Source organism: Ambystoma mexicanum, chromosome 1q (genome assembly GCF_040938575.1).
Source record: "Ambystoma mexicanum isolate Mex_15411 chromosome 1q, UKY_AmexF1_1, whole genome shotgun sequence".
NCBI classification, from domain to species: Eukaryota; Metazoa; Chordata; class Amphibia; order Caudata; family Ambystomatidae; genus Ambystoma; species Ambystoma mexicanum.
The window spans coordinates 31,240,343-31,267,657 of record NC_090922.1 but is presented as its reverse complement, the minus strand read 5'-3'; the positions used below and the strand labels follow the sequence as shown (position 1 = coordinate 31,267,657).

The following is a 27,315-nucleotide window of genomic DNA, read 5'->3' as shown; positions in this document are numbered from 1 at the left end:
ACAAGCCAGGTGTATAAAGTGACGTGGATAGGAAGGTGAGGAGGAGGAGGCAAGACACTGATGGGAGCCGTGGTGAGCTGTTTTGCAGCCGGAGAAGCACACGAGGACTGAAGCAGCTGAGGGTCCTGGTGAGTGTGAAGTGGGAGAAAAAGCTCGGTGGGGCGAGGTGAAGGAAGGAAACCAGAGGACAGTTTGTCCTTCATTCCATCAAAGGGATTTGTTGTTCTCCCGTGGCGCTGCAAGAGCGCGAGAGTGTCTATGGGGCAGAGGAATACCCTCTGGAAGGAAGCCGCCAAGTTTATGGCCAACGCAATGTGGAAAAGGACTTCAAAGTGAACCAGTGAGTTTCCCAGATGGAAAAACCCAGTTTTACTGCAACCGTGAGACTCCTAAAGTGAAATGCTATTGTTAAACAACAGCAGAGACTGGTACAATTCAGCAGAGTGGTTGTGTGCCTTGGTAAAGGAACAAGCGCGTTTTCGAAAGTCTCTGAATGTTACAAATCCTTCCTTTTGAATCAATTAACATGTTGTTGAAGTGTTTGAATGCCCTTAGAAGAAACGTTATCAATATTCTTCACAACAAATTAACTTAAATCTTGAATCTGAATACAAATAAGCAACATTAGACTGCATAAAACTCTGAACTGCAATTGAATAATACTGAATGATTGTTGCACGAATGAATGAACCCAAACTTTGAAGCTGAATAAATCAAAGACTGAAGGAAACCCAAACAGTGAACCGTAATAAGTGAATACAGTGTGACAAGGCTACCATTTGAAAAGGGGTGTGTGACACATGGTGGCAGAGCCACGAGACAGCTAAGGAGAAACTAGAGTATCACAAGAGCTCTCCTTTGGCCCAGAAATCAATAAAAGAAACCAAGTAAAGGTGACTTGGTGCACAGGAGCACATACCAAGGAACCTGTGTAAGACATTGAAGTCTTGGGGAAGGGATCCCTGAGATTTGACAGGTATACCTCAAGACACTTTTTCATGGAACTTTCTTGTGCTTGGGTAAGGGGATCTTAGAGAAAGCTGTGAGCTGGAAAACCTCAGAACTTTGAGTTAAACACTATTTCTTTTCACTTTGACATTCCTACATATTTGTTTGTTCCAGTTGGGAAGGCAAGAGTAAGTTTTGAACACAGACGGACTATTAAGTTGAACTCTTTGACTCAGAATTTCCTTAGTTTCATTCAGGTAGCAAAATTCCACCTTAGCATTGGGCAGGTTAGGCTTTCAACCATCCTGACATTTAAATTAATAACTATCTCTTGTTTGAACTTTAAGTCTGTTGTCTGTGTCTTGCTTCATGATGCCTTCACAATACGAACTACAAATTAGAAAATTCTGTTAGTAGTACGGTTTGTAAAAATCCCTTGTATTGTCCGGAGGAACTAAGAAATTGTTCACGATTGGCTCGAACGACACAGGCAGGTATGACACGTCACATGAGGAATCCCAGTCTTCCACGAATCCACCATGCAAACGCTTGATAGGCCACAAGCCTGTGCCATCTGTATAAAAGATAGAGAAATAGTTTTGTTGAAGGAATCCAATAATTGCATTTATCTTGTTTGTCCTATCTTGTAAAATACAAGGCATTGGTATGAATTCAAAAACATGCTTTGTGAGTAAAGTAGTCACAGTCAAATACTTTTGAGGTAATGGTAATATAATAATTTGGTATAGGCCTCTAAAATAGTATTGTTTACTCAAAAAATAGAAGATGGAATAGTTTGGCATGAACAAAGAACAATACATTTTCCAATATATCAAAATATATATCGTGAGTGAACCCATGATATCACAATTTACTAGTAGATTAACATAAAAGTTTATAGTGCAAGGTTGGCACAAATAAAACGTACAACCATAACACTACTCATTACTAGGAGCATGAGGGGGAATATCTGCTATAGGTTTGTGCAACTGCACTCTCAACACAGATCTTGTAAGGCAGGCTGCCCTGAAGTCATGCAGCTGGGTATCTGTTAGAAAAGATGTCTCTTTATTGCAACTTTCCTTCCATTTTTACGAACCCCCAAACTTTTTGCTTTTATTTTTTGTATCTAACCTGCTCTTTTTACAGTGCAGTGAAGCCTTAAGCTTCACTACACTGTCTTTTGCTCATCTGTTATGTGGAAACTGACATGTCGTTCAGGCTGTCAGCAAAGGGAAACATTGTTTGCCTTAGTCTTATTACTTTGTTACTACTTTTAGTAACTTGATATCACTTGTGTTAACTTTTTTTTTATCATTGTATCATGCATTTTACAATGCAGTACAATCGGGTACACTTTTTGTTTTACCCTAGACTTACACTCACAGAATTTCTGGTTACTCTAGGTGTGCTAAATGGACAAGCTGGTGGCAGCCGTGACATTTTACCATTTTTTTTGTACTTTTCTTTGTTTTGCCTTACGACGTTTGGCTACTAACTGTGGCTACTTGTCAAACATGGCCATGCCACAAGATTTTTCGCTTGTCCTTTGGCCATCTTGTCTCTTAGCCTTCTTCCTGGCCTGTGAGGCCAGGAAACTCCTTATATGGATTTCCAGTGCACGGGAAAGCAGAAGCTTTTGGCGAGCTACTGGAAGTCTCTTGCCAGGAAGTGGGCTGGGACTATCTGGTCCCAATCCACATACTGGTGCCAGTGTGTCTGGATGGAATGAATGGGTTTTGCCGCCAGTGGTCCTGATGGGACCACTGCTGGGGTGTGTGTGGGGGGCAAATCTACTATTCGCTAGTGGGGGCTGCTGCTCTTACCTGGCTTTTGGGATAAGAAGAGGACCCCTGCACCCACTCTAGGGAGATCCTAGAAGAAACTGAAGGAGTCAAGACTCCTTTCCAGCTGCAAGACCCGCAAGGAAACCGCAGAACCGTTGGAAGAAGGCTTGGCGACCAACTTCTGCTACTGTCCTGGGTGAGCCCTGTCTTGAAGGTGATCTCCAGCAGTCCTGCGAAGGAGCTGCGACCCTTGGAGTGGAGGCAACATCCATTCTTGACATCAGCTCGGAGTCATGCAAAGAAGAGCCTTTGGTAGTGCCTCAGGACAGCCCTGTGGCTGACCAGCTCTGAGTTTGGGCTACCGTGCTGTAGACTTTGCTGTTCCGCGTTGAGGCCTGGAACTTGGGGGATCCTCAGCTTGCACTACAAGGCTTACCGCTGCAGAATTCTAGGGTCCTGTCATCGAGAGAAAGTCTGACCGCAGCAAGTCAAACCCTTTGCGTCGCCTTGCATCAGTGGTCGTCGCCCGAAACTGCTTACCTGCGTCCATTCCTGTCCTCAGAGGGGCCCTGCGCCGAGTTTTGCTGCATTCTTCCAGTAAGAGTCCTTGCACCTGCATCAGACACCGACTAGAAAGCTGCTCGGACCTGCAACCCCTGGGGATTGAAGGCTGAGGCGGACGGAGGGAAAAGCGACCTTGGACCTGCTTCAACCGACCTGCCAAGTCTCTTGAAGAATCGGTGTACAGGGGGTGAGTTATAGCGATACTTACCTGCCCCCCAAACTCCCCTTAAAAGTTTGCTCACTTTTATAACACTTTCTCTTTTTCATCGCTTGTTCACGCGAGCACTCTGAAAGTTGGTAATACATTTGTTAGTTAGATTAACTTGTCCCCTGACATTTGGAACTGTTCACTGTACCCAGAGGCCCTACCTTCATATTTTCCAGCTTCAAAGAACTGTATGAAAGTTTGCTGAACTTTTGGGCATAAGGCCACAGACAATTTAGGTTTGGAATTCTGAAGTAAGGGATTATTCTTTGTGGACCATTGGTGCAAATACTAATCAGTACCTTTCTTGTCAGGGGTGTGATTTGTATTTTGCCCTAAATCAGTGACTGTATTTATGTATCTAATTGTAGTATTGTGTGATAGTATTACCTGTTAGTAGTCCTTTTCTACTGTGTGCTTTGGCCATAAGTAAAGACGTATTTTTATACCTGATTGTCTAAGTGTAATCTTTGAATGTGTGTACTCATTGTGGACCCCTTACAACTCACCACCCCTTGAGCTTTAGCCTAGACCTCTCGTCCCTGCTACCTTAAACTGGTTTGGCTACAGCTCACACAGTTGTCCCTGTCACAGTACAGGTTGGCCTTCTATACATCTGTCCCCCAGGCCACAGTATAGAAAATCAGTCCTAACAGTAACTCATAGTGGTGGAGGCTCTTCTTCGGCTATGTAGGTCAAGCAGCCAGCGTTTTCTCTGCAACAATAGTTCTCCACCAAAGTTGGCATTACCTCACATCGATTGCAGGTATACCAAGTGGAAATGTCTTCCACGTGACGAGGATCAAGATCCTTGAGCGATCATCATGACTTTCACTCAATTCACCATCTTTGCTGCTACTTTTTCTTTCAACCATTTCCTTTTTCGGCATACTCCGGCTCATAAAGGTACGGCTGAATGGATGCCTTAATTATTGAGGATTGAAGAAGAAGAAAATGAACTGTGGGAGAAAAATTAGAATAAAATTGTAATTTGGATAACGTAATGAATTGAATTGAGTTTTTATTTTAAAATCCCCTGTAATAGAGAATGAGGAGAATAAACTGACTCGTTATTGAAATAAGACATAGTGCAAAGACAACAGTAATAGGCCCAAAGTTTGAAAGTTCTCATTGGCACATTGTATATTTACACATCAGTTCTTTTTTCAATTTAAATATGGTTTAGTAAAGACATTTGTCAATTATGTAATAATTATTTAAATTGAAAGCGCTTACAGAGTAAATTCATTTGAGCTAGTGTAAATACCTTTTTCAGTTTAATTCGACGTAGTTTGGTATCTGAACAGAGCAAAAAAGTCCTGGAAGCTCGTAATGAAATATATGGTCACTACGGCAGCAGAAACACCAATTTTGTTTGATCAGAAAGGGTTTGTTGATACTTATCGACGAAAGAGTTATCTTGACATTTCCATGGAGGCACGTCAATAGATTGTGCACAAAGGATGTTCACATAAGATGTGCACTGGTGTTGTGACACGGGCTGTAAGTGTCTAACGATGTGAGCTTGTGGGGCGGGTGATCTGATTTACTGCTGCAGGGCTCTTGAATTTTGGGCGATAGCTCAGCAGATAAGTTTATCACAAAATGACATTTTCTGACCCACAAGTTTCGCATGTGTAAATGGCTGAAAATCGAAGGTAAGATGCTTTGGAAAATAAGTCCTGATCGAATGATATATGCTAAAAAATACATGCCCTATTCATTAAGCCAGTAACGTTCCTCTGAGGACTTCCCCTTTAGGATTACATCTTGGGTAGTTTCTCTGGCAAACCTTTATATCCACCCACTTTCCCTTTTCAGTTAACCATCATGACCTTTGTTTAATATATGAGGGTTTGATGCAGAACTCTCACACATAGCTGAAAAGACGTGTGTTCTTTAGGAGTACCAGAGTACATGGGAGAAACATCTGCTTGATCGACCACATGGTTGTGTATGCGTATTATCACAGCAGGTCTACTGTTCCTTTGGTCTTTGTTGAGCTGGTGAAATCATATACCACATATTTGGGCTTGAGTGGCTTAAACTCCCTTTTGGCTGTTTATAGATTTTTGAGTACTGTCTGCACCTGAAGTTATTTGGAAAGATTAGGTATCTGAGGGAGGAAGAATGTACCACAAGCAAGAAAGGTACAGAATGTGTCCTTTAATATCTGATATGATATGGCATTTGTAACCCGTCTATACACAAGTGGCACGACGAGGCAAGGAAGGGGGAACAGAAGGAGGCCAGAGACAACTATCTTACTAGGCCAAGTGACATTGAGATCACGCAAGTGCAGGGGAGGGGGGAGGAGAAAAGTGCCAGTGGAAAGGGGAGGGGGCAGTGCTGTACATGGGATCAAAACAATCACAAGAAGCGTGGCCAGCAGGTGGCAGATGCAAGGGTAAGTGCAGACAGGTGGTGTCCAAAAGTGCAGGTAGGGGGACTGTAGGGTTACAGATACAGACCCAAGTGCAAGGGTTGCCGGGAGGCTGTGCAGGTGTGCAACTGGGCAGGCAGGGACCTGGATCCGAAATCAGAGTGTAGCCACGTGACCAGTGCAGTATCAGGCAGGAAATCAGCAGGGGAGAGGAAGAGAGAAGGCAGAAGCAAAGAGGAAGGTCTTGAGGTGCCTCCGGAACCGGAGATGGTTATCCTCAAGTTTCAGAGAGGCATGGAGGCTGTTCCAGAGGTAGGCCCCAGCCGAAGAAAGAGATCTACCACCAATCAATATAATTGTTGAGTTTCTCAACATACTGCCTTATATTACTGATGCGTCATTTTTGTTTGTTCCTTAGTGTTTTACTTCATTATCTTGCACTCAAACTCAACTAACCCATGCTTGCATGTAATGAGTGTTTTGTGATAATGGTATACTTTAAAAGTTGAGATGGCTTCCTGGTCCTGTTTGTTTTACAGTATGTTACAGTATTTTACAGTATCATTTTATGTAACGTAGTGCTTCATGGCAGCATTTTACTCATTTGTGGGAGCTCTCAATATTAAGGCATGGTGAGAGGAAGTAATTTACTGAGGTCACAAAATCTGTTAAACTGTTGATGCCAGTATTGAATTGGAACCCCACTTTTCTTTATCCGCAGGTTGAAGATGTTTTTCGGAATGTACATGTTTTTATTTTGCTTTATGCAACAGCTAACTCCTGTTTTATTTTACAATGTTGCATGTCAGACTATTTGTATGTCATTTACAAGAAATATGAAAATGTTTCACAGTATTTTATTCATCCTTTTTTTCAGAGATTTTGATGCTAACCTGTACCTGTGTGAAGAAGCATTCGGTCTGCTGCCCTTCAACACCTTTCAAAGACTCTCAAATACATTACTTCTTTGTCCTTACATATGTGTTCTCCTCGTTTTGGTGGTAGCTGCTGTGGTTGCTGCATTTCAGAGCCTCAGGTACTGTATTTTAATACTTGAGACATGCTAGCTTTCTAGGTGCGTCACTCCAGATTAGGAAAGGGATTGTTTAAAAAAGAAAGGTTCCAAGATACACAGGCATTAGGCTATTGTTTTCTCTGCCCAAAAGTTGATCTTTCTTTCTCAAATGTTCAGGTGGCAATGCTCCGACATGAAGAGTTGTCTTACTTGATAAAGGACACTTTCTTTGATCATAGTGTCTAATGGATTCCTTCCTATGACAGATTCATCACCTTACATATGTATTTTCCAGTACCAGCTGTCTTTGGAAACTTTTTCAGACAACAGGGATGTGGCTACAAATTGGCTCCCCTTGACTCCAATGGGCCTACATGACACCAGGGGCAGTATATATGGCAACATTGGCACCTTATGGCATCAGCTCCTGAGCAGCATACTATGTGTTCAGAAAAAGAGGATCACCGCTAGCTTTTTTCAAACTAAGTGCATCTTGCTGAATCCAAAGTGTGGGCCTTAAGCCACATAGGCAAACTGCTTGAAGCCGATGTTCGTCACCGACTCCCTCATGGTCTGTCTTTTCTACATAGGGTGGAACACAGTGCAGAAGACTGTGGTTCATGGCAATCCATGCATGTTAAGGCCCTCCAGAGGCACGCTGCTAAACTGTATGCCTCCCTCCATAACGACGTGTAGTGCATTCCCTGCAAATCTCCTGGTTTTGGTCCCTCTTTCGAGAAGTCATGGTCTTCTGAAGAGTCAATGGTGGGATCCTGATAGAGGGGGGTTTAAACATTGAGATGATTCCAGCTCACATGAAGATGACCCAAAGGAGAAGGAGCAGTCTAACAAGAGGTCTTGATCCCCCAGCAAATGAGCTAGACATCATGCTTACTCATCAGCCTCCAAAAAGAGCTGTCAGCCCTGATCCAGGGATTAGGCAGAATCCTCTAGAGAATCATCAACCTAGCGTTATTCGCTGCTCCTCTAAGCTCGAGCAGTGGGAGGAATCCAGATAACTAATGTTCTTCCCCAGATCTTCGCCAAGGCACCGGCTACTTCAGCCCCAGCACTAGTTTCAAAGCAAGGCCCACCGCTCTTGAACAAGCTCACAGAGGTACCTCTTTGTACCACAACTCCACACCTGCTAGCTATGTTCCGGCACCAAAACCTGAGACTATTCCCCCCCCACAATGCTGAATGGCTCCACCTTCAGGGATCTTAGCCCTGGCAATGACTATCTCAGCTTCGGTTCTGACCAGCCTCACACGTTGCTGGAATCTGCTTATGGTTGGAGCGCCCAATTCTTTGCTAAACTAGGCCGGATTTTTGATGGTGATGGTAATTCCATCCCTGATGGGTTGGACACCTTAGATCTGGGAGAGCTGCAGGATTTCCCAGAGTGGTTCTATGATCAGCAGGCTGTCTGCATGATTTAACTTCTGACTTTAGGGACACCAGTGGACTGGACAACACCCCTGAATTGGACTTCATACAGGCTTCTGCGTATGGTAAGCATCATGGTTTCTTTCAGTGAAGAATTGCTAAAGTCATTGACACGCTGAGAGTCTGGTGGTTCAGATCCCTATTGTGGGCTATAGGTCAGCCACATATCCAACCTTATTTCCAGATAGGGAAAGGAAGAAGTTGGGCACTATGACTGATGGTATGTATTTTTGCTCTCTGTGGCCTGGCAGGGACTGTACCTAGCCTCTATTTTGGTCTTCAAGAGGTCCCTTGAACAGGGCTAGTTTTTCACCATCCCCACTCTGGGGATTAGGGAATCGGTTTCCCCAATGCCGTTTGTTTTTCTGGGGTTGAATTAGAACTTTGTATTGACCTTTTTGCTGGTGTCTCCATTTGAGCCCCTTCATTCTTGTTCTTTCTGATTGCTCATTCTTGAAGTGATCTTCCTGGTTTCTATCACTTACGCTAGGCAGGAGATTGAGCTTCAAGGCTGTTTTGGGGATGCCTTCGGACCTGTTTTTTACTACGAGATTGTTACTGAGAGTATATCCACCCTTCCTTCACAAAGTTGTGTCAGATTTCCACCTTCATTACAGGATTCATCTAACCTTCACATCTTACATACTAGGTGTAGTGGAAGTTTAATTGGCCGGATACCAAGCAGAATCTCAGCTACTATATACTATGTGCCTTGGACGTGGGGCATCAGAAAGGATAACCTGAAGATCCATGGCAGGCCATACTATGTCTAGGTGAATAGTTATCTGCATTTCAGAGTGCTGTAATCTGGCTGAGAAGGATGTGCCTGAACTCCTCCGGGCTCAGTTTTGGGGACCACTGCTGCCCTGTAAAAAGGTGTCGCAGTTTTAGACAATTATGGGGTAGCAATGTGGGCTTCCTTCCACTTGTTAGACAAGCACTACTGCCTAGAATCTTTAAGAAATACTATAGAAATACTCTTGCGATAATCGAAAAATATATATTTTTGTTCAGTAAGCAAATGTATTTGTAAAAATAACAGTTACTTTTGACAGAAAAACAAACACAAAAACGTAATCATTTATACATATTTTAAAGTCTTGTCTTCTGTGTTTTGGAGTATAGCTGTAGACCAGTTTTATTTCTAATTCCTCGTAAATAGTTGTAGCTGTAAATGTCCACATTTCAGTTATGTAGCTACCCTTTGGATTACATCTTTTAATTGTTTTAAGTTTTTATTGATATAGTTCATGTACTTCATTGTTGATAAATTAAAGTAATATTGCAAAGTTTCAAACGTATATTATTAATCTGCCTGGATACCTTGTCTAGTCGGGATGCTCATTGTGGGCAGTGTATGGAACTTGTGGTGGCAACAGTAAAGACATACACAAGTGATCACAGTTCAAGGGTGTTTATTAAACTGTATATATAGGTTGGGGAAACGCCTAATTTAAACCTAAATCTAAAATGGGAGCAAGCCTCAGCCATCAAATAATAATACGGCAGTCCTAGTGGCGTCTTGTCAAATGAAAGGGCATAGAGTAAAAAAAAATATTGCCAATCCTTACAACTAGATACAAAAAGATGTAAAAGTGGGATAGTGTTAACAAGAAGGTAAGAAGTGTTCACAAATGATAAGTCGGATGTCATAGCCAGGGGTCTCCCTTCCCCACGTTTTGAGCATGGGACAAGGCGGGACTTCGGAGCATAGCACACACTCAAGATTTCCCAGGACAAGACTATAGTTCCGTTGTCAGGTATCAAGATCTTCGGTGGTTAAGTCTCTTTTCTACAAAAAGTCTCTTGCCTCAGAGGATCTGTTGGGTTCAAAATAAAACAAAAGGTTTCTTTCTGTATGTACGGTAGGTGATGGCTTTTAACCCCTGGATCCCCCTCTTCCGGTCTCAGATCCTTCTCGAATAGCAGCCTCCTTCTGTCGGGTTCACTATGGCTTATATTCACAAGATTTCTCCTTTTGCATTCACAAATCTTATTGTCTTTTTAAACAATCCACTGTGGATATCCCTCCGTCAGGTTCGCTCTTGTCAACACAATGTTCATTGGGGCATCATGCTTCGCCCCGTTCTGTCGGCATCCATCCATCCATCTGGCACACTCTTTCCCAACACACAGTTCCTTCTCCTTTCTCACTATGCAGTATTCGTCTCCCTTAGCTTCCCAATTACGTGCCGGTCAAAGACTTTCCACTGTACAAGGGGTTTTGCTAGACACAGTATGACCACTTTGACCTTTTCCTTGTGGTTCTCCTCGGGCCTTCTGGTATTGGTAGTTTCAACAATAGGGGAATCACCCAGAGTCTATCGAGTGAGCACCTACATGGTGCCGGCCCCCGATGCAGCTGGTTTTACCGTTAATTTGCCATTCACAACTTTCATTCAACACAGTTTGGTTTCTTTTCAGTCCTCCCATCGACTCACCGGCTGTAATGAACCGCTTGGCTTTTCTTGTCTCTGTAGTCCAGGACGGTGCCACGGTAGCAAGTGTCTCTCCCAGTCCTGATTATCAGTATAGGAGGGCTCTCTGTACCATTGACATCTGCTGCAACACACGCTCACTATTGTTTGCAGTCTTTTGATTCCCTTCCTGGAGGCTTCGTGGGTCTGGGTCGAAAAGGGCAAGGTAGCTTCTCTCCTTGTCACCCTTTTGGTTCTCGCCACTTTTCTCCTACTCTTGGACTGCCGCCCTGGGATAGCTATCTCATTGTGCGGTTTGCCTTGCTTGTAGTGTGCGCTCGTGCTCCACCTTTTGTCCCTTTGGGGAAGGGAAAGGGCCCTAAGGTATGTATAGTTCTGGTCAATTGCCTGACCTTGCCTGACCCTTATGTTGGGACATGTCAGGTAAACAACTCTAGTGTTAGTCTGTTGTCTTTCGTGGTGTAAGAAAGTGTTCGTGTCAGAAAGGAGCGGGGGTAAGAGTGTCTGAGTATTCTATGTGGTAGAATGGGGAAAAGGTGTTATAAGAAGGGGGATACCGCCTCTCACCCGTTGGTGTCCCACCTCCACTCCCCAAGAACCCCTCATCCAGGTGATCCTTCTGCACTGGTCCATCCCCAGGAACTGGATCCAATAGTGATGGCCGTGTCCTGGCCACCTGGATGACAGATCCCTGGGTACCTGTCAGGGAGATACCTTAAGGTTTCTCACAGCAGGCAGTGCGCTAGAGTTTTCTGGTCTATGTGGTGGTTCTTGCCATCCTTCCTCCTCCAGGGTTCTGTTCTTCTAAAGGAGTTTGAGTTGAGGAATCGTTTGGGAGTAGGTAATCCATTAGAAGAACCACTCTCATTAATGTTCTTTCTGAATGATTAGTATTCTTCACCGCTCTCCCATCTCATCCTTCAAGTTGGATAGCTCATTTGCCTCTTGCTTGTTCTGTGGTCCCTGAGCTGCTGAGTGCTAGACAAAAAGGCAGAACAGAGGTCATGGAGTGCTAATGTCTCCAAATATACGGACCCTAACGTGACATAAGGCATTATTGTCGCACATTGAAGTCATGCAGTATTGCATAATGCCCTGTGGTAGGTGAAAATATTTAGGAAAACAGCAACCGCTGGAAGATATATATTTAAGATGAGAAATCTGTGAGAGGAACAACTAATCCATCGGAAAGACATTACCAAGAGGTAAGTAATTTGTTAATCATTTGAAGGTAGCCCATTGCGTGGCATCAATGTTACATTTTGTTCTAAATTGATCTTTATTAGTATTTCAAATGAGGTGTTACAAACCATTTCACATCCCCCTCGTCAATAGCCAACCTGGCATACACCCTACACCCCTCTAACAACTATCCCCTCCCCCTCCCTGCAGCAGTCTCTGATCGACTGTAGTAAGTATGCAGGGAAGGGTATCTACCCCCTCCGGGTCGGCCCGCCTCCAGATTTCGTGCTGGCTCTACAACATTTTTACAATGAGACACCTCTACAAGGCAGTATCTGGGACTTTGGTTTGCAACATGGGGACTCCATCATGTTAAAACTAAGGCCCAACAGTGAATTAGACTCCATCCCCCAATGCTGTTCACCGGCCATACTTCTCCCAACAAGGCAGCCATAGACCCTCAATATTGGACATTGACTCATCCATAAGGTAGGAAAGGTAAGGTAGTCTGCCCGTCCTCCACCTCTTCCTCCTCCTCCTCTAACCTCAGCCCAAAGAGGAGAAACCACGGCAAGAGCTCCCTGTGAACCCCATCAACATCTTGATCCACGATAGAAATTTTTTTCCACAAATTTTGCACACTAGGGCAGCCCCACCACATGTGACTGTAGGACCCCTTCACCCGATGGCATTTCCAGCAGCGCGGGTCATAACCCTTGCACATCTTGGCCAACACAGCCGGTGGGTAGTGCCGAAATGTGCAGCAATTTCAGGACCTGATGTCTATATTGCAGGAAAACATAGAGCGTAAAACCTTCCTACACATCTGCGCCCATAAGGCGTCCTCAATATTTTTCCCCAAGTTCTGTCCCCATCCTAGCTGGGAATGGGTCCCTGGGTTCTGCCAACAGTATCGCCCCATATTTCGAAACAATAAGCCCCCGAGAACCTGCCTTCGTGAGTATGAGCTACTTGAAGTCCGTCGATCCCCTCCGAAAGCTCTCACCCCATTGGCTGTCCGTCAGCACTCCCTTCAGTTGAAGGTAGCAGAACACAGATAATTTACCGACACCCAAGCAATCTTCCAGCCTACCTAAGGAAATGAAAGCCCCAACCTTCCGCATCTCACTGGCCCTACTCACCCCTACCTCATACCAAATCTGGAACGCCAGCAGCTTCTCGAACCTGTCCTGCAAAGGCAGAGATACAGCTCTGAGCCGATGCCCATGTGGACGGACACCTAGTACCCCCCCCCCTCCTTCTAGAAAGACCACAGGATCTCCAGAGCCGGATGCTGTACCACCCTCCTCAGGATTCGGGACCTGGGAACCCACAGCCACTCCCCCAGAGAGACTGGGGCCAGGAACGTGTTGTCCATTGGCACCCATTGCTTGTCAGATAGCGGGTCCAGATGGTCCACCAAAATGCAGAGTTTGGCCGCCTTGTAGTAGGTTGGGAGATCTGGAATCCCTATTCCCCCCCCACCCCCCCTCATCCTTTTGAAATAATCACTGTCTTGAATCTGATTTTGCGCTAGGCCCCTGCCCATAGGAATTTGAACGATACTCCTTAACGTCATCAAGAAAAGACTGCAGAACCACCACCAGGAGCATTTGGAATAAGAACAGAAATTTGGGCAGCAGCACCATTTTAATACAATTCAAGCGCCCACTTATCTATATCCTTCTGCATGGCAGACCATAGCAGCACGTAGTTCTTAGCAAAGAGATCCCCCTAATGACGCGTAACATGTATCCCCAGATATCGGAAAGGGTCCCCTTGCGTCTGAAATGGTAACCCCTTAATATATTCCCTCTCTGCAGCCGACAGTCCCCTGCAGTGAAGTCCACCAACTTTTCCAGGTTAACTTTAAAGCTGGATAATTCCCCGTATTGCGCTAGATTCTCCAGTAAGCATGGGACTGGCTGTGTGGATTTGTGATGTAGAGCAGGGCGTCGTCCACAAAGAGACTGAGTTTGCATACTAGCCCCCCTATTGGAACCCCCCCCACTCCTTCTCTTTCCTCACTCCTATGGCCCACAGCTCCATGACCAATTCATAGAGCAATGGAGAGTTTGGACACCCCTCTCTCTACCCCACTGTTGCAGCAAGTCCTGGTAGCACTCACATTCACCACCACCCTGGCTGTTGGTTTTGAATACAGAGCTGCGATCCACCCCATCCATATGACCTAGAGGACCTCCCCCATGAAGGCCCAGCTCACCCGATCGAAAACCTTTTTCGGCATCTAGGGCAAGTATTAGGACCCCCTCGCCACCACTGGCGTGTTGAGAATGTGAAGCATCTTAGGTACGTCCTCAGCACCCTGCCTGTGTATAATAAAGCCCGTCTGGTCTACTTGTATCAACCGGGGGAGGCAGGACTCTAGGCGGGTGGCAAGTACTCGGGCAAAGAATTTTGCATCTACATTTAGCAGGAAAATGGGCTTGTACGAGGCACATCCAAGGTATGATCCTTCCCTGATTTCGGGATTACCGCTATCAAGGCCCACAGAAACATCAGCAGTATTGTGCCTTCCCCAACAATATAGTTCAAAAGCTTGGCCAGGGGAGCCACCAGGAGGGATTGGAACTACTTGTAGAATTCTGTGATGAACCCACCTTTCCCAGCAGGCTTGCCCACCTTTAACTTTTGGATCACCCGCATTACCTCTTCCCCTTACCTCCTCCTCTAGGGCCTCATCTTCCGCCGCTGTGAGTTTGGGAAGCTGCAGACTTTTGAGGTAGTCATGCATGACCTCTCCCATTGCCTCTACCAGCCTGTTGTACAGTTTCTGGTAATATGTTACAAATTGAGCCGGGATTTGATCCCCTCTGTCCACCAGACCCCCGTCAGCACCACACACCCAGTGTACTCTCCTCTCCGTCCTCTACCCCCTCACCCTGTTCGCCAGAAACGTACCCACAGCATCACCCTTGTCCTAATATTTCTGCCATGTAAATCTCATCCTCAATCACCTCGCCAATTGACACTGAATGGAGCTCTTGCCTCTTGTCCCTCATCTCCCCCAGAAGCCTCTCCCTATCTGCAATCTTCTGAACTAATTGGGATCTCAAAGATTTCAATTCCTCTCGAAGTCTACCCTTGATCAGCCCCCGCTCCCTTTTCTTTTGCTCCCCTTCTGCGATGTAATGCCTGGACCGTAGCCTTTGCTGCCTCCCATACCATGGCCAATGCGCACCCCCCATCTCCTTCTCCAGAACGTCTCGGAACACCGATCCCTCATCAGCATATCGTAGTACCTCCACCATGTTGTCCGCTGCAGAGGTTTCACCACCCTTTACTCTGCCACCACCATCTCATGATCCGACCAAGTTATTGCCTCAACTTTAGGCCCCCTCACATCGCCCACCTGCTCCTGCGGAACAAGCAGTAGGTCTATCCTAGTGTACATCTGGTGTGGAGGGGAAAAGAATGTATAGCCCCCCGGCCCATGGAAGTGACATCGCCAGACGTCCGCCCAGTGGTAATCCTGTAGGAGGTTTTTGTCGAGGTGATCTCTGGTCCAGCGCAGAAGCAGCACAAACTCCTTCCTCCCCTTAATGGTTTTGGTGTCTGGAACTTAACGTGCACAGACCTCCGCAACCACCACGGGAAAGAGGGTTAGGGTCCACGGATTGGATGGGTAGAGGGTTTCAGGAACACCGGAATGAGGATTAGGAAGAGGTTATGGGTAGGTAGGGGGGGTTTAGGGAAAGCATGCTCCTTGGCTCTTGCTGCGTTGTATTGGAGCTTCTTATCATACCTTCACACTCATACAGATAGCCATGTACTTCTGGAATTCACTAAGGCTTTCTATTCAGTTGTAGTAGCACTGAATTAACGCTTTATTACACTAATGCACCATGGGTGCACCACCTGGGAGGTCTCTCCACTCAGTTGACATGTACTGAGTTGCTCCCCAGAAAAGATTGAGCTGAACAGGCCCTCTGACACTGATTTAGGAGCCAGAGCAAATACCAGAGCAGGCATCTTACCACTGTCCCATGTGGGTGCAGTAAACAAGGTCTGGTTCCCCAGCTAAATTACATTCAAGCAATTGCATTCAAGAATAGAAAACAGAGGCTGGTACTCCAGCTTTAGTGTATACACTTTTGCCCCTTCAACAGAACAATCAAAAGACTTCCCACACTGTGAGATATTCATGCGTGTTTTTCCCCAAAGAAAAATAAAACAGCACTTAACTGGTTGCTGGTTATGAAGTCCGCTGCTCAATGCTGGTTTCTACGGTCTCCTGGAGGGGACGGCGAGCCGCGTCTGTCAGGAGAAGAAATAATTAATATGAGTTTCAAGCGTAATGTGTTTTGATGGTCGAAAGACAAGGATTAGTCAATCTTTGCATGCGGTGAATCGCCTGCTGTCATGCGGTATTAGTCTTCACAAATGGTTAATGCTCTGGTGCGCTTCTGCGCTGATTCTCCCCACGTGAGTTAGTGCTCCGGAGCGCTTTAGTGACCAATGCCCCCTCCCGTATCTGATTCCCAAGCTGAGAACAAGTTATTAGTAAAAACACGCTTCACTTGCGTCGAATCCTGCTGTCACATAAACAAGATGCACTTATCTTTAAGGCCGCGGGGCCTGATGAGTTGGTTTCAGGCGAGGAGCGGCCCCGCATGGGTTTCTGCCAAAACCGGAGCCTCTGAAAATGCGTCCGCCCTGAAGGAAGATCTGAGCGCAAACAACCGTCCTGTGTTCGCGCATGCGCACACACTGGGGCGTTGACCTGGGCGTTCCCGAGTGAGTTTACAGGGCCTGTGTGCCTGTTCTTCCAGCTTTGGGGGCGTTGAGACTGCTGGAAGCGCCCAGGATGCTGGGTATTGTAGTATCTGGCCTCCTTTTGCCTGTTTGCAGGTTTTTCCCCAGCAGATGCCAGCTTCCTCCATCTGATGATCCTACAGGAGGGACAGATGTGGCATCTGCTGGATGAATATGCCCCCATTATAATGCTGGCCACAATTTGCCCCTGCTGATGCTTGGGTTTTATGACCGTTGTTAAAGTGTTTTGCTTACTCGCTGTCCTCGGGGCTCCCCTCTTCGCCGACCATCAATCCAATGCTGGGTCAGCCATTACATTAAAATCACCCCCCTAGGATCGTGGCCCCTTCTGCCCAGCCTTCCAGCGCCACAGAAATCTGGCGCAAGAATCTCACCTGCCCTACATTGGGTGCATACAGCATAGCCAATGTGATCCGTATTCCCTCGTAAAGACCCTTTATCCCCAAGAACCGACCCCCAAACTCCCTCTTGATCTGGACCTCCGTCATCTGAAATGTTCTCCTCATTAAGATGCCTACCTGCTTCTTTTTGCGTTCTTTATGAGAAGCCCTATACGCCCTGCCGATATATTTACCCTTGATTACTCATTCTGCCCCCTGCCTATAATGGGTCTCCTGAAGAAAGAGGACCGCCAAGCGCTGCTTATGAATCATGTTGCTGATTAAAATTCTCTTGTTTTGGGAGTTAAGCCCCTTTACATTTAACGTCGCCACCCTCATCTCAGCCATAGCCCCTTTTTACCTGTCACTGTGTGTCCTTCCAGCCCCTCGGCGGGTACCCTGCCATCCCCTTCTGTGTTGGCAACTGCATGAGGTCACCCTGCTCACCCCACCCTCCTCGTAATTCCCCCCGCCCACCCTTAAATTCACCCCCTTTTCCCTACCTGAGGTGTTCGACTGTGTGTTCCTTACATCCTTGTCAAACCAGCCGAACCACCATGGATGCAACCCCTTCCCTGGATGCATTACATTCTCCACCCCTCGCCGTCCAGTGTCTCCTGACTCCTGCCGCGCCACCTATATTCCCTCCTGAGCATAACTCCAATATGGCCCACAACACCATAAGCCCCCCACTCCCCCCTCATCCCCCCTTTCACCTACAACCACCCCATCTCCCAAAACATGTTAAAAGCTCAACTCTTAACCCCACAAAGAACAAATGCAGCCCCCTCCCCTCTACTCTCGTCCCCCAGTCCCTCGGCCGGAATTGAGGAACATCCCAGGAGCACAATCCGAGAACCACCATAGAACATAAGAGTCATCGAAGCCCACTAAGCCCCCTTCATGTGGCGTCTTTTCCGGGGCGAGGGGGTGTTGAGTCTCTGAAATGTTCTGACCCCTTGGACTTTGCGCCTTCCGAAAGTGGCCTTCGGGCCTCTCTGTGAGGATCTAGGCCACTTCAACCTCCCTCTTGGAAGTTTTCTCCTCAGGCCCCACCAGGTCCTCCATGACCCGCTTAACATTGTCCTCCATGACCAACTGGTATCTCGCCCCCTCCCAGTCAAACACTAACGCAAATGGGTAGCCACATCTGTACTTCACCCCCTTCTGCTGGAGCCATCTTATGCGGGGGCCGTACTTTTTGCACCTCAGCAGCGTGTGGGCTGACAAGTCCTGATAAATGGCCACCCTGGAGTCTTCGTACTCAATATTGCCCATACGTTGCGCCTTCTCAAGTATTTTCACCTTGTTGCCATAATACTGCAGCCGGGCCAAGACTGAGCGTGGTCTGCTGCTCCCTCCTCCGGCACGATGCACTCCATCCAGAGTTACCTGTTCGCCTTCTTTGGAGCCCAGGACCATACCTATTATCTCCTGGCCAGCAGAAGCCTCCCCTTCAGACTCCCGCAGTCCAAAGAACTAGAGGTTATTCCGCCTCTCCAGTTTTTTAATATCGTCCACCTTGAGGCACAGTTCCTCCTCCTGTCTTTCCACTTCCAGGAAACGTGCCTCTGTCTGCGCTTCCAGGATCCCCACTGAGATCTGGTTAGCCTCCACCCCTTCCACCCTCTCCTCCAAGGTAACCATCTTCGCCGAGAGATCTGCCACCTTTGCCCCTATGTTTGTCTGCATTCCTCTTATCTCTTCCAGGATGGCCTGGATGTCACTCTTAATTGCGCCGATCTCTGCGGAGCAAGGGTGGGGTCCCCCATTTCTTTGGCCTTAGCCATCTCCTCTCGGGCCAGGTAGCGATACTGTGCGAGAGCGCCTCTCCAGCGCACCCACTTATGCCTTTCCACTTCAGTTCAGGGAGCTGTACCACGCTCGACCCGGAGTGCTTACCTTGCACCGGTGGGCACAGTAGGCCATCAAGCTCCCTTTCAACCGGACCTTCTGTTACGGGGTGGTCACCTCAGCATGGCTCTTAAGGCCTGCACTCTTCCTGGGTTTCTGCCTCACTCTGATCAGTCGTCTGTGCCCCCATGCACTGTCCTGACTTGCAGGGGGTCTCTGCTGCTCCTTTGCTCCTGGGGCGCAGAGTGTTCCCTTTACTGCCCAGGGTCCACTGCTACCCAGCACAACATTGCATCTCATTAGTAATCTTCCAGCACATTCGTCAGGGCCTCCCCTGTCATCCAGCGTGGGGGCTCCCACCCACCACCACAGCCCCCAGTAGATAACTGTCGCAGACCTCCCAGTAGGCGTCACCACGTCACCCCCATTGTCACACTCTAGGCCTTCACCATCCACAAGTCTCTGCACAGGTGTTGGCAGTTTACCATTGCCTCACCCACTTGGATTCCTGCAGTGATCACCCGCCGGCGGATCACCTTAAGGTCTCCTGGTGATGTCCGCTATGCCTGGCATGCCACCTTTACTGCGACTAATGCCTCCTCCGAAGCTTTCATATGGGCTCCTTATCACCGGCAGCTATGTTTCCCCGGGCCGCCCTGATCTCTTGCTCTAGCTGTGTTAAGCGGGATCAGCAACACTCGGCACCCCCGATGCTCTTGGGTGTTATGTGTACGCCCGTGCCTCGGGCCGTACCGCACTCACACTTGCACGCAGTCATGCACACAAGAAGACACGGGACGCGATGTGCTCCGTTCCGCGTCCCGGCGGCAACTGCCCGCACGGACGTGATTTATTGAAACGCGCATGCGCATAGCCAGAACGAGGCTCGCGCATGCGTCAATCGTGACTGGCACGTCACATCCCTTTTTTTCTTTAACGACAAACACAATATAATATTATATTCCAACAACAGTGCAAACTTCTAACACGTAAACATTTTCTCTCGCTAATTGGAAGTCTCCCGTGACCTCCGCTCAGTCTCCTGAGTCCAGGACGTAGGCCTTGAGGTGAGCAGGCGGTCTGCGGTCTCTCCGCACTGGATACCTCGAGGTACTTGGCATGGTTTCGCTGGGACTGTCTCCACATGGGACTGCAGCCCTCGGGCCATCTTCAGCTGGACCCTCTGGGATCGCTTCGGAGTCAGGGCTCTCTCCGGGATCAAAGGTTTCCGACGAAGTGTCCACCTTCTTGAAGAAGGACCTGTTGCGGGTGACCGTGCCACGTTCACAGGCCGCCGTCACCATGGTCCCTTTCACGTGCGTGACCTTCCACGGGTGAGGCTCACATGGCAAAGACAGTTTGCCCTCTGGGTGACGGTTCTGGACTAGCACTGAATCACCTACACGCACTTCTTTGTCTTGTAGACCTCTTCTTTCACTTTCCCTCTGATTGCGTGTCTCACGCTCCTCTCTTACTTTCTCGTTGTCGATGACACCTGGCCCTCGGCCATCCATTTCCGGTATCATGCCACGGGGGCAGCGTCCAAACAGTGCTTCTGCGGGAGCCGCCCAGGTTGACTGGTGAGGGGTGGTCCGGTACTCTCTTAGGAATTCCACAAGCTTCTTCAGAAGGTCATCCCCCCCATGAGCGGATATCCTTAGCACTTTGTTCAAAGTACGCATTAGCCTCTCGGCTTCTCCATTGGCACGAGGCCACAGATGCGATACTCTGCGGTGATGGATGCCTCTATCCTTGAGGTATTGGGTGAACAGACTGCCGGTAAATGGGGGCCCATTGTCAGAGCATATTATTGCTGGGAACCCATGGGTCGCAAACATTTTATCTAAGGCCCTGGTGGTGTACTCCGTTGCAGTGGATTCCACTATCTCCACCTCAGGATACCTTGACCATTGGTCTACGGCCACTTAGTAATACATGCCCCGACCTGTCGACCCAAAATCCATGTGGACACTTCCCCAGGGCTTTTCGCTCCGTTCCATGGAGCTGATCGGTGGGGTCTTGTCCCCTGGAGCCGCTGCTTGACATGGCAAACACCTTTTCACAAAACGCTAGACCATCCCTTCAAGATCAGGGAACCACACTTTGGCTCGGAGCCTCGCTTTGGTCTTAACGACCCCTTGATGGCCAATGTGTGCTAACTCCAGGATGCGATTCCTTAGAGCCTGTGGGATCACGATTTGTCTCCCTCTCAGCAGCAATCCATCATCCGAAATGGACAGCTCATCCCTTACCTTCCAAAGTGCCTGAAGGTCTTTTTGGGCGTTTACCTGCCGCCTGGAGTTATTTCTTAGTACCTCTCTCCAGTCTCCACTTCTCCCAGCACTCTTGATGATGTGGAACACCTCATCCTTGGACGACTCCGTCGCTATGGCAAGTCTCGATAGCGCCACCGGTAACGCACCTTCCACCACGTGACAGAGTAGCCCTTGAGAGTCAGCCACCTCGTCGTTCTTCTCCACACTCCCAGTGCTGGGGTGACGCGACAGGTAGTCCGCCGGGTTATTGGTTCCTGGCCTGTACACGAGTCTAACCCCGTACTCCATCAGGGCCAACATCCAATGCTCAATTCTGGGCGGCGGCTTGGATGACATGCCCGCCAGGATGGAAAGCAACGGCTTGTGGTCTGTCACCACCACAACAGGCTTTCCCAGAATGTAGAGACGAAAATGGCGACAGCCCCATAGGATGGCCAAAGCTTCTCTTTCAATCTGCGAGTAACGCTTCTATGTGTCCGAAAGCGCTTTGCTCGCATAAGCGATGGGTCGCATGTCCCCTCTTTTGTCTGGCTGCAGCAGCACCGCTCCAACACCCTCAGGACTGGCATCAACAACAAGCTCGGATTCCACCGACGGGTTAAAGTACGCCATGGTGTCCCCGTCAGAAAAGGCATTCTTAAGGAGCTGAAAAGCCTCCTGCTCCTTCCTTTCCCATGTCCATACGGCGTCATTCCTGGTCAACGCCCCGAGGTGCTCCGACAAAGAGGCCAAACCTTTGATGAAACGCCCGCAGTAATTTACCATCCCCAAGAAGCTCCTCACCTCGGTGGGGGACTGGGGTGCTGCGGCCTCTCGAATGTCTTTGATCTTAGCCGGATCAGGTGATACACCACTGGCGTGAAAAATGAAACCAAAAAACCCAATCCTGTCTTTGAAAAACTCACATTTTTCACGGTGGAGAGTAAGACCCAATTCATTAAACCTCCTCAGTGTGCACTCCAGCCTTTTCAAGTGCTCTGTCTCCGATTCCGCAAACACTAAAATGTCATCACTCATATTCAAAACCCCTTTGAGGGCAGCCAGCGCCCCCTTGATGGTATTCTGAAAGACTTCGGCGGCAGATGAAATGCCGAAGCTCAGGCGCTTAAACTGATAGAGACCTTCATGCATCATGAAGGTCGTGATAAATCTGAAGTCTGGGTGGAGCTCAAGCTGATGATAGCCCACTTGTAGATCTAACTTCGAGAAAACTCTTGCAACCTGCAGTTCTCCAATAATATGAAGAGTGGGCATAATGTGTCTTTCCCTCTTGATGGCGGCATTGGGGAGACGCATATCTACACATATGCGCACTGCTCCGGGCTGTTTTTGCTTGGGGGCCACCACGATGGGCGAGACCCAGGGCGCTGGGCCTTCCACCCTCTCGATAATGTCCATCTGCATGAGCGAGCGGAGCTCCTCCTCTACCTTCTCTCGGAGGAGAGACGGGATCCTGCGATGCTTGAGAGCCGTTGGGCTGATGGTGTCGTCAATGTGCAGACGTACCGGGGGAGCCTTCAACTTCCCCACACCCTTGAAAATTCCTGAGAACTTGCCCAGTAGCTGCTCGATGTCCACTTGGTAGACCTCCTATGCAAAATGCACTAGGTCCAGGGCCTCCGATGCCGCACAGCTGAGTAGAGAGTGAGGGCTCACGTCTGTGATGAAAAATCGGGCTTTTGTGGTCTTGTCACCTTGGACACAGGCGCAACGAAAACGCCCTTGATTGGGAGTGGCGTGTCTCCGCCAAACGTGAACATTTTCGCTGTCGAAACATCTAGCGCCGGTGGTCCCGGGATAGACTGGTAGTGATCGGACGCCAGCACACATACTGAGGCCCCCGTGTCGACCAGCACTTGTGTCGGTACTCCTTGAATGTCCACGACACACTTTGGTTGTCTCTTCTTTTTCGCCCTGTTGCAATGCTCGAAATGAAGAACACTTCATCCTCCTCGTCCTCCTCTTCCTCGGCCATGTCAAGCTTCTGCATTTCCTGTTCTAATGCTGCGATGCTCCTCTGCCCCCTCGAACTCCTGCCAAGTGCCCTGGCCGGGCCCCTCTGTACAGTTATTGGGGCGGGAGCGCGACACATCCGGGCATAGTGTCCAGGTCCATTGCATCTGCCACATGTTCTCGATTTGGCGGGACACTCGTGCGACAGGTCATATCCGCAATATTGGCAAATAGACATTGCCCCTTGCATCGGACCAGCTTTCTGGCGCTTCTGGCCCCACCTGTCTTTCGACGCCAACTGCCTTCCAATGGCAAATGCTTCTTCCGACTTTGCCGGGCGCACCGCCACGTCCATTTTGGCACCCCTCGATTCTGCCAGTTCATAGGTTCTTCCGCTGTCCAAAATCTGTTGCAGAGACCATCCAGGCTCCCTCAGCACTTGCCTACGTAGCTTGCCTGAGCTACAGCCTTGGAGGACCTGATTCCTGATCATGGACTCTTCATTGTCCCATCGACAAGTTGTGGCCATTTGTCGCAGGCGAACGCAGTATTGGTCAAGTGACTCCTCATCCCGCTGTTTTTCACCTCAAAACAGAAATCTCTCGTAGTCCACGTTGGACAACGGAATGAAGTAGTTTTTTAGAGCAGTTTTAACAGCATCATAGGTGGTTACCTGCAGGTTGAGGGACTCATAAATGCGCAGAACGTCCATGCCTGCTGAGTATAGGAGAGTGGCTTTCTTAGCGTCGTCATCGGTTTCCCCAGTTGCCGTAAAGTACATGTCAAATTCTTTTATCCACAACAACCATCTTGGGCCCAATTTGGAGGGGGGACCGGACGTGTCAAATTCTTGCATGGGTAACAAAGTCCCCTCTTGTCTCCTTACAACCACTCTCGCTGTTTCTGCCTCGCCGTCACTTTCCGCCATGTTCACAGGTCGCACAGGCACCTCGTGATGATTCAGAGGCCGCAAACCTGACTTGGGTGAACCGTGGACGTACCTTGGGTCACTGCGTCATCATGGAATGTTCGAGTTGACGAGGGCCTTCCCCTGTGCCTGTGTTCCCCTTCAGTTGCCCCTTGTGTAATGACAACTATTCCAGGTGCAGTCCTCCTGGATGGTGAGGACTGGCAAGTTTTCAAAAATTGTTCAGATGTATTTTCAGGTATAAGCAGTGCACGAGCACCTTTTCAGGCCGTTACTGCCTCCCACCGTGCGTGAAAACACCTCCGCTGTGTTCGCGCCGGGTTCGTAACGCTCAGCGGTGTAGCATTATGATGATTGACACGAGGCGGCGTGCCAACAAACGCTCCGCTTGCATCCCGCTTCGTCGCCAGATGTTGTGTATGCTCGGGCCGTACCGCACTCACACTTGCACGCAGTCATGCACACAAGAAGACACGAGACGCGATGTGCTCTGTTCCGCGTCCCGGCAGCAACTGCGCGCACGGACGTGATTTATTGAAACGCGCATGCGCGTAGCCAGAACGAGGCTCGCGCATGCGTCAATCGTGACTGGCACGTCACATTGGGGTGCCTGCAGTGCACATATCCGCTGCCGGCGGGTTGGCCACCTCCCTCTACTCGCTGACAGCAGGATTAGTACCGGCCGATGCAGTTCTTTCCCTGCAGCCACTTCACTGTGCAGACGAGGCCGCCGGTTGGGCCAGTGAAGTGCGGCCTCAGTAGGTCAGTTTCTTGGGCCCTCCCCGACACTGTGATGATGGGTTTCCTCTTCCACTAGGGGGGGTCTGTCAATTCCAGTCAAGATTGTGTCTGCCTCAGCTGCAGGGATGCATGGCCGTGGACCAACGGCTCTGCTCCTCTCCCGCTCAACCTCTTAGAACGCTCCCGACACAGGCCTCAGCTGCACAGACTCCAAGTCACCGGTTTTGTGGGGTGACAGCCTCTCAGCCCTGGCACCTCCACGGCAATGCTGCTTCCGACGTTTGGGGACCCTACTTTACGGGGACCCTAGTGCTCCCACTCTCCTGTAACTCCACAAATCACCAGGGCTAGTGCTCCCACTCGGCTATAACTCCACAAATCACCAGGGCAGGGGATAGAGCTCAGCGCTTAGGAAACCATTTTTCCTGTGCCCCTGGTGGCCTCCCAATATTAAATTTTTAAGTTACGATTTCTTCATTGAAATCCAATTACCAAAGAGTATGCTTCATCTTACATTAGCCTGGATATTGTTAGCCCGGAGAATAGATATTGTTTGTCATGGTGGATATAAATTGTATTTTGACTGTGTGTATGTAAATGCCCATTATTGAAGAAGACGACTCACTTGAGTTGTTAATAAGTGTTGGCCGACAGTATTGTTTATCATATGGACCCGTGTATGTGATGAAGTTGACCGGATCACATTGATTTTGGTAAAGAATCAATATTTTTAAATGTTGTTTTTTTGTTAAGTGATAGGATGTGACATCAAAAGTGTGGCTAGCCCCACTTTTCATGCCCACCAGGAACACATGTCAGTACTGGATGCTTATGCACAGCGTGCAGGATGATTAATTTTTTCACTGCTTTGTCCCAAACATTTTTCTAATTCCCCTTGCCACCCGGCAACACCCGTCCCTTTTTTCATGCCAGGTGTAACAGTTTTTTTGACGTGTTCATCTTGCAACAGACCCTACACAGCAGTGTAATTCTATAGGCTCCACCTCAAGTGTCTGGGAACGGGTCGGTCGACTGTTCATCATGTCACACTTCTTTCCAGTGGGTCCCTTACATAAGACTTCTTGGTTGCAAGGAAATGTTAAACATAACATCTCTTCAGCACTTCACCAAATTCATCAAAAACAGAAAGGTTTGCTCACAGGTAAGTTCCACATTTTTGCCTAAGGCACCTGACCCAGGTTAACCTAGTGGGAAGTACGTGAGGTACGTGAGTCCTGCTGCGGCTAGCCACTGTGCTCTGGGGAATTGCCCAGACACCCTAGCAGATTCTACCTGTGCTCCCATGAGGTCCCTTTGGGGTCTGAGAAATTGTTCGTTGGGCCAGACTTAATAACTGAGCATCAGCCACATACTAAGCTGGGTGATGCTGAGGGTCATAGACCTTTTACCAGGGCTATCCCAAAGTGTGCAATTTTAGTCACTGGTGTGTGCCTTTGAGAACCTGGCCAGGGTCTAGTGCATTGAGCTCCATGCTGAAGTCTCCTCAACCAATGCTTCACATGCCTCAAGGACAGTGCATCCAAAGTGGTGGGCAGGCACCAAGATAAACAGACGGACCTCTTGTCATTGCGATGGCACCACTGAGGTAGTGTCTATGGTCTCCTCCACAGAGTCACACATTTTGGAGCCTTCCGCTAATTTCATCACATCAACAATTTGTTCCAATCACTTTGCCTCCAACAGTTAGCAAGGAGGCTTTTGGTAGTCAATAATCCCCTATGACTACCATATATCAACTTCATATCTAATAACATGCTCTTCTATGAGGTACAGTGCACTGCCTCCTCACATGCACCCAACCTGGTACCCAGCTTCCAAAGCAGCATCATCAACTGCTGCTTCAGAAGGTAGGTTTTTCTACAGATTCGAAAAATGAGTACATTGAGAGGCAATGGTTGAATACTTCAAAAAGCAGATTGTTCATCAGCCTGTACCTATTCTACCATGCTTCCTTCTCCGCCTCCAACTATGTGGCAATGATAGGTTGCTCACTCAGAACCTGTTATTCCGGTTTCCTTGTTTGGCTTCAGAGGTGGTGGAGATCCTCCGGTGAGTGTTGTAGAAGACCAGCTGGTCCTATCAACGTTCCCACTAAGGTGTATTCTGATGCTCCTGTTCAATGGGTTATCCTGTGGTCGATACAGATGATGATGCTGATAGAGAAGGGAAGGCGCCCTTGTCTGCAAAAGCTATTCACAGCAGAATGTGGAGCGTACAGGATTCCTTAGGCCTTTCTGTTCAGGAGGTTTCATCTGAACCAGGTGTTCTGTTTGATGAAATTCTAATGCAAAATCCAGACAGTTCAGAAATAGCCATACAGAAAGACATCCTTCCTGAGGCTAAGAAATGATGTAAAAATCTGCATTATATCCAACTCAACAGCAAGAAAATTGACGT

The 27,315-nt window shown here is 48.2% G+C and overlaps 1 protein-coding gene across 1 annotated transcript in view; it reads left to right on the top strand.

Annotated features, from left to right (window-relative positions):
• Positions 1-27,315, top strand: part of DPY19L3 (dpy-19 like C-mannosyltransferase 3) — a 2,003,695-nt gene that overhangs the window by 1,287,720 nt on the left and 688,660 nt on the right. The window contains exon 12 of the mRNA XM_069635451.1: positions 6,765-6,923. Coding sequence (XP_069491552.1) covers positions 6,765-6,923 — 159 coding nt within the window. The remainder of the gene's footprint in view (positions 1-6,764; positions 6,924-27,315) is intronic.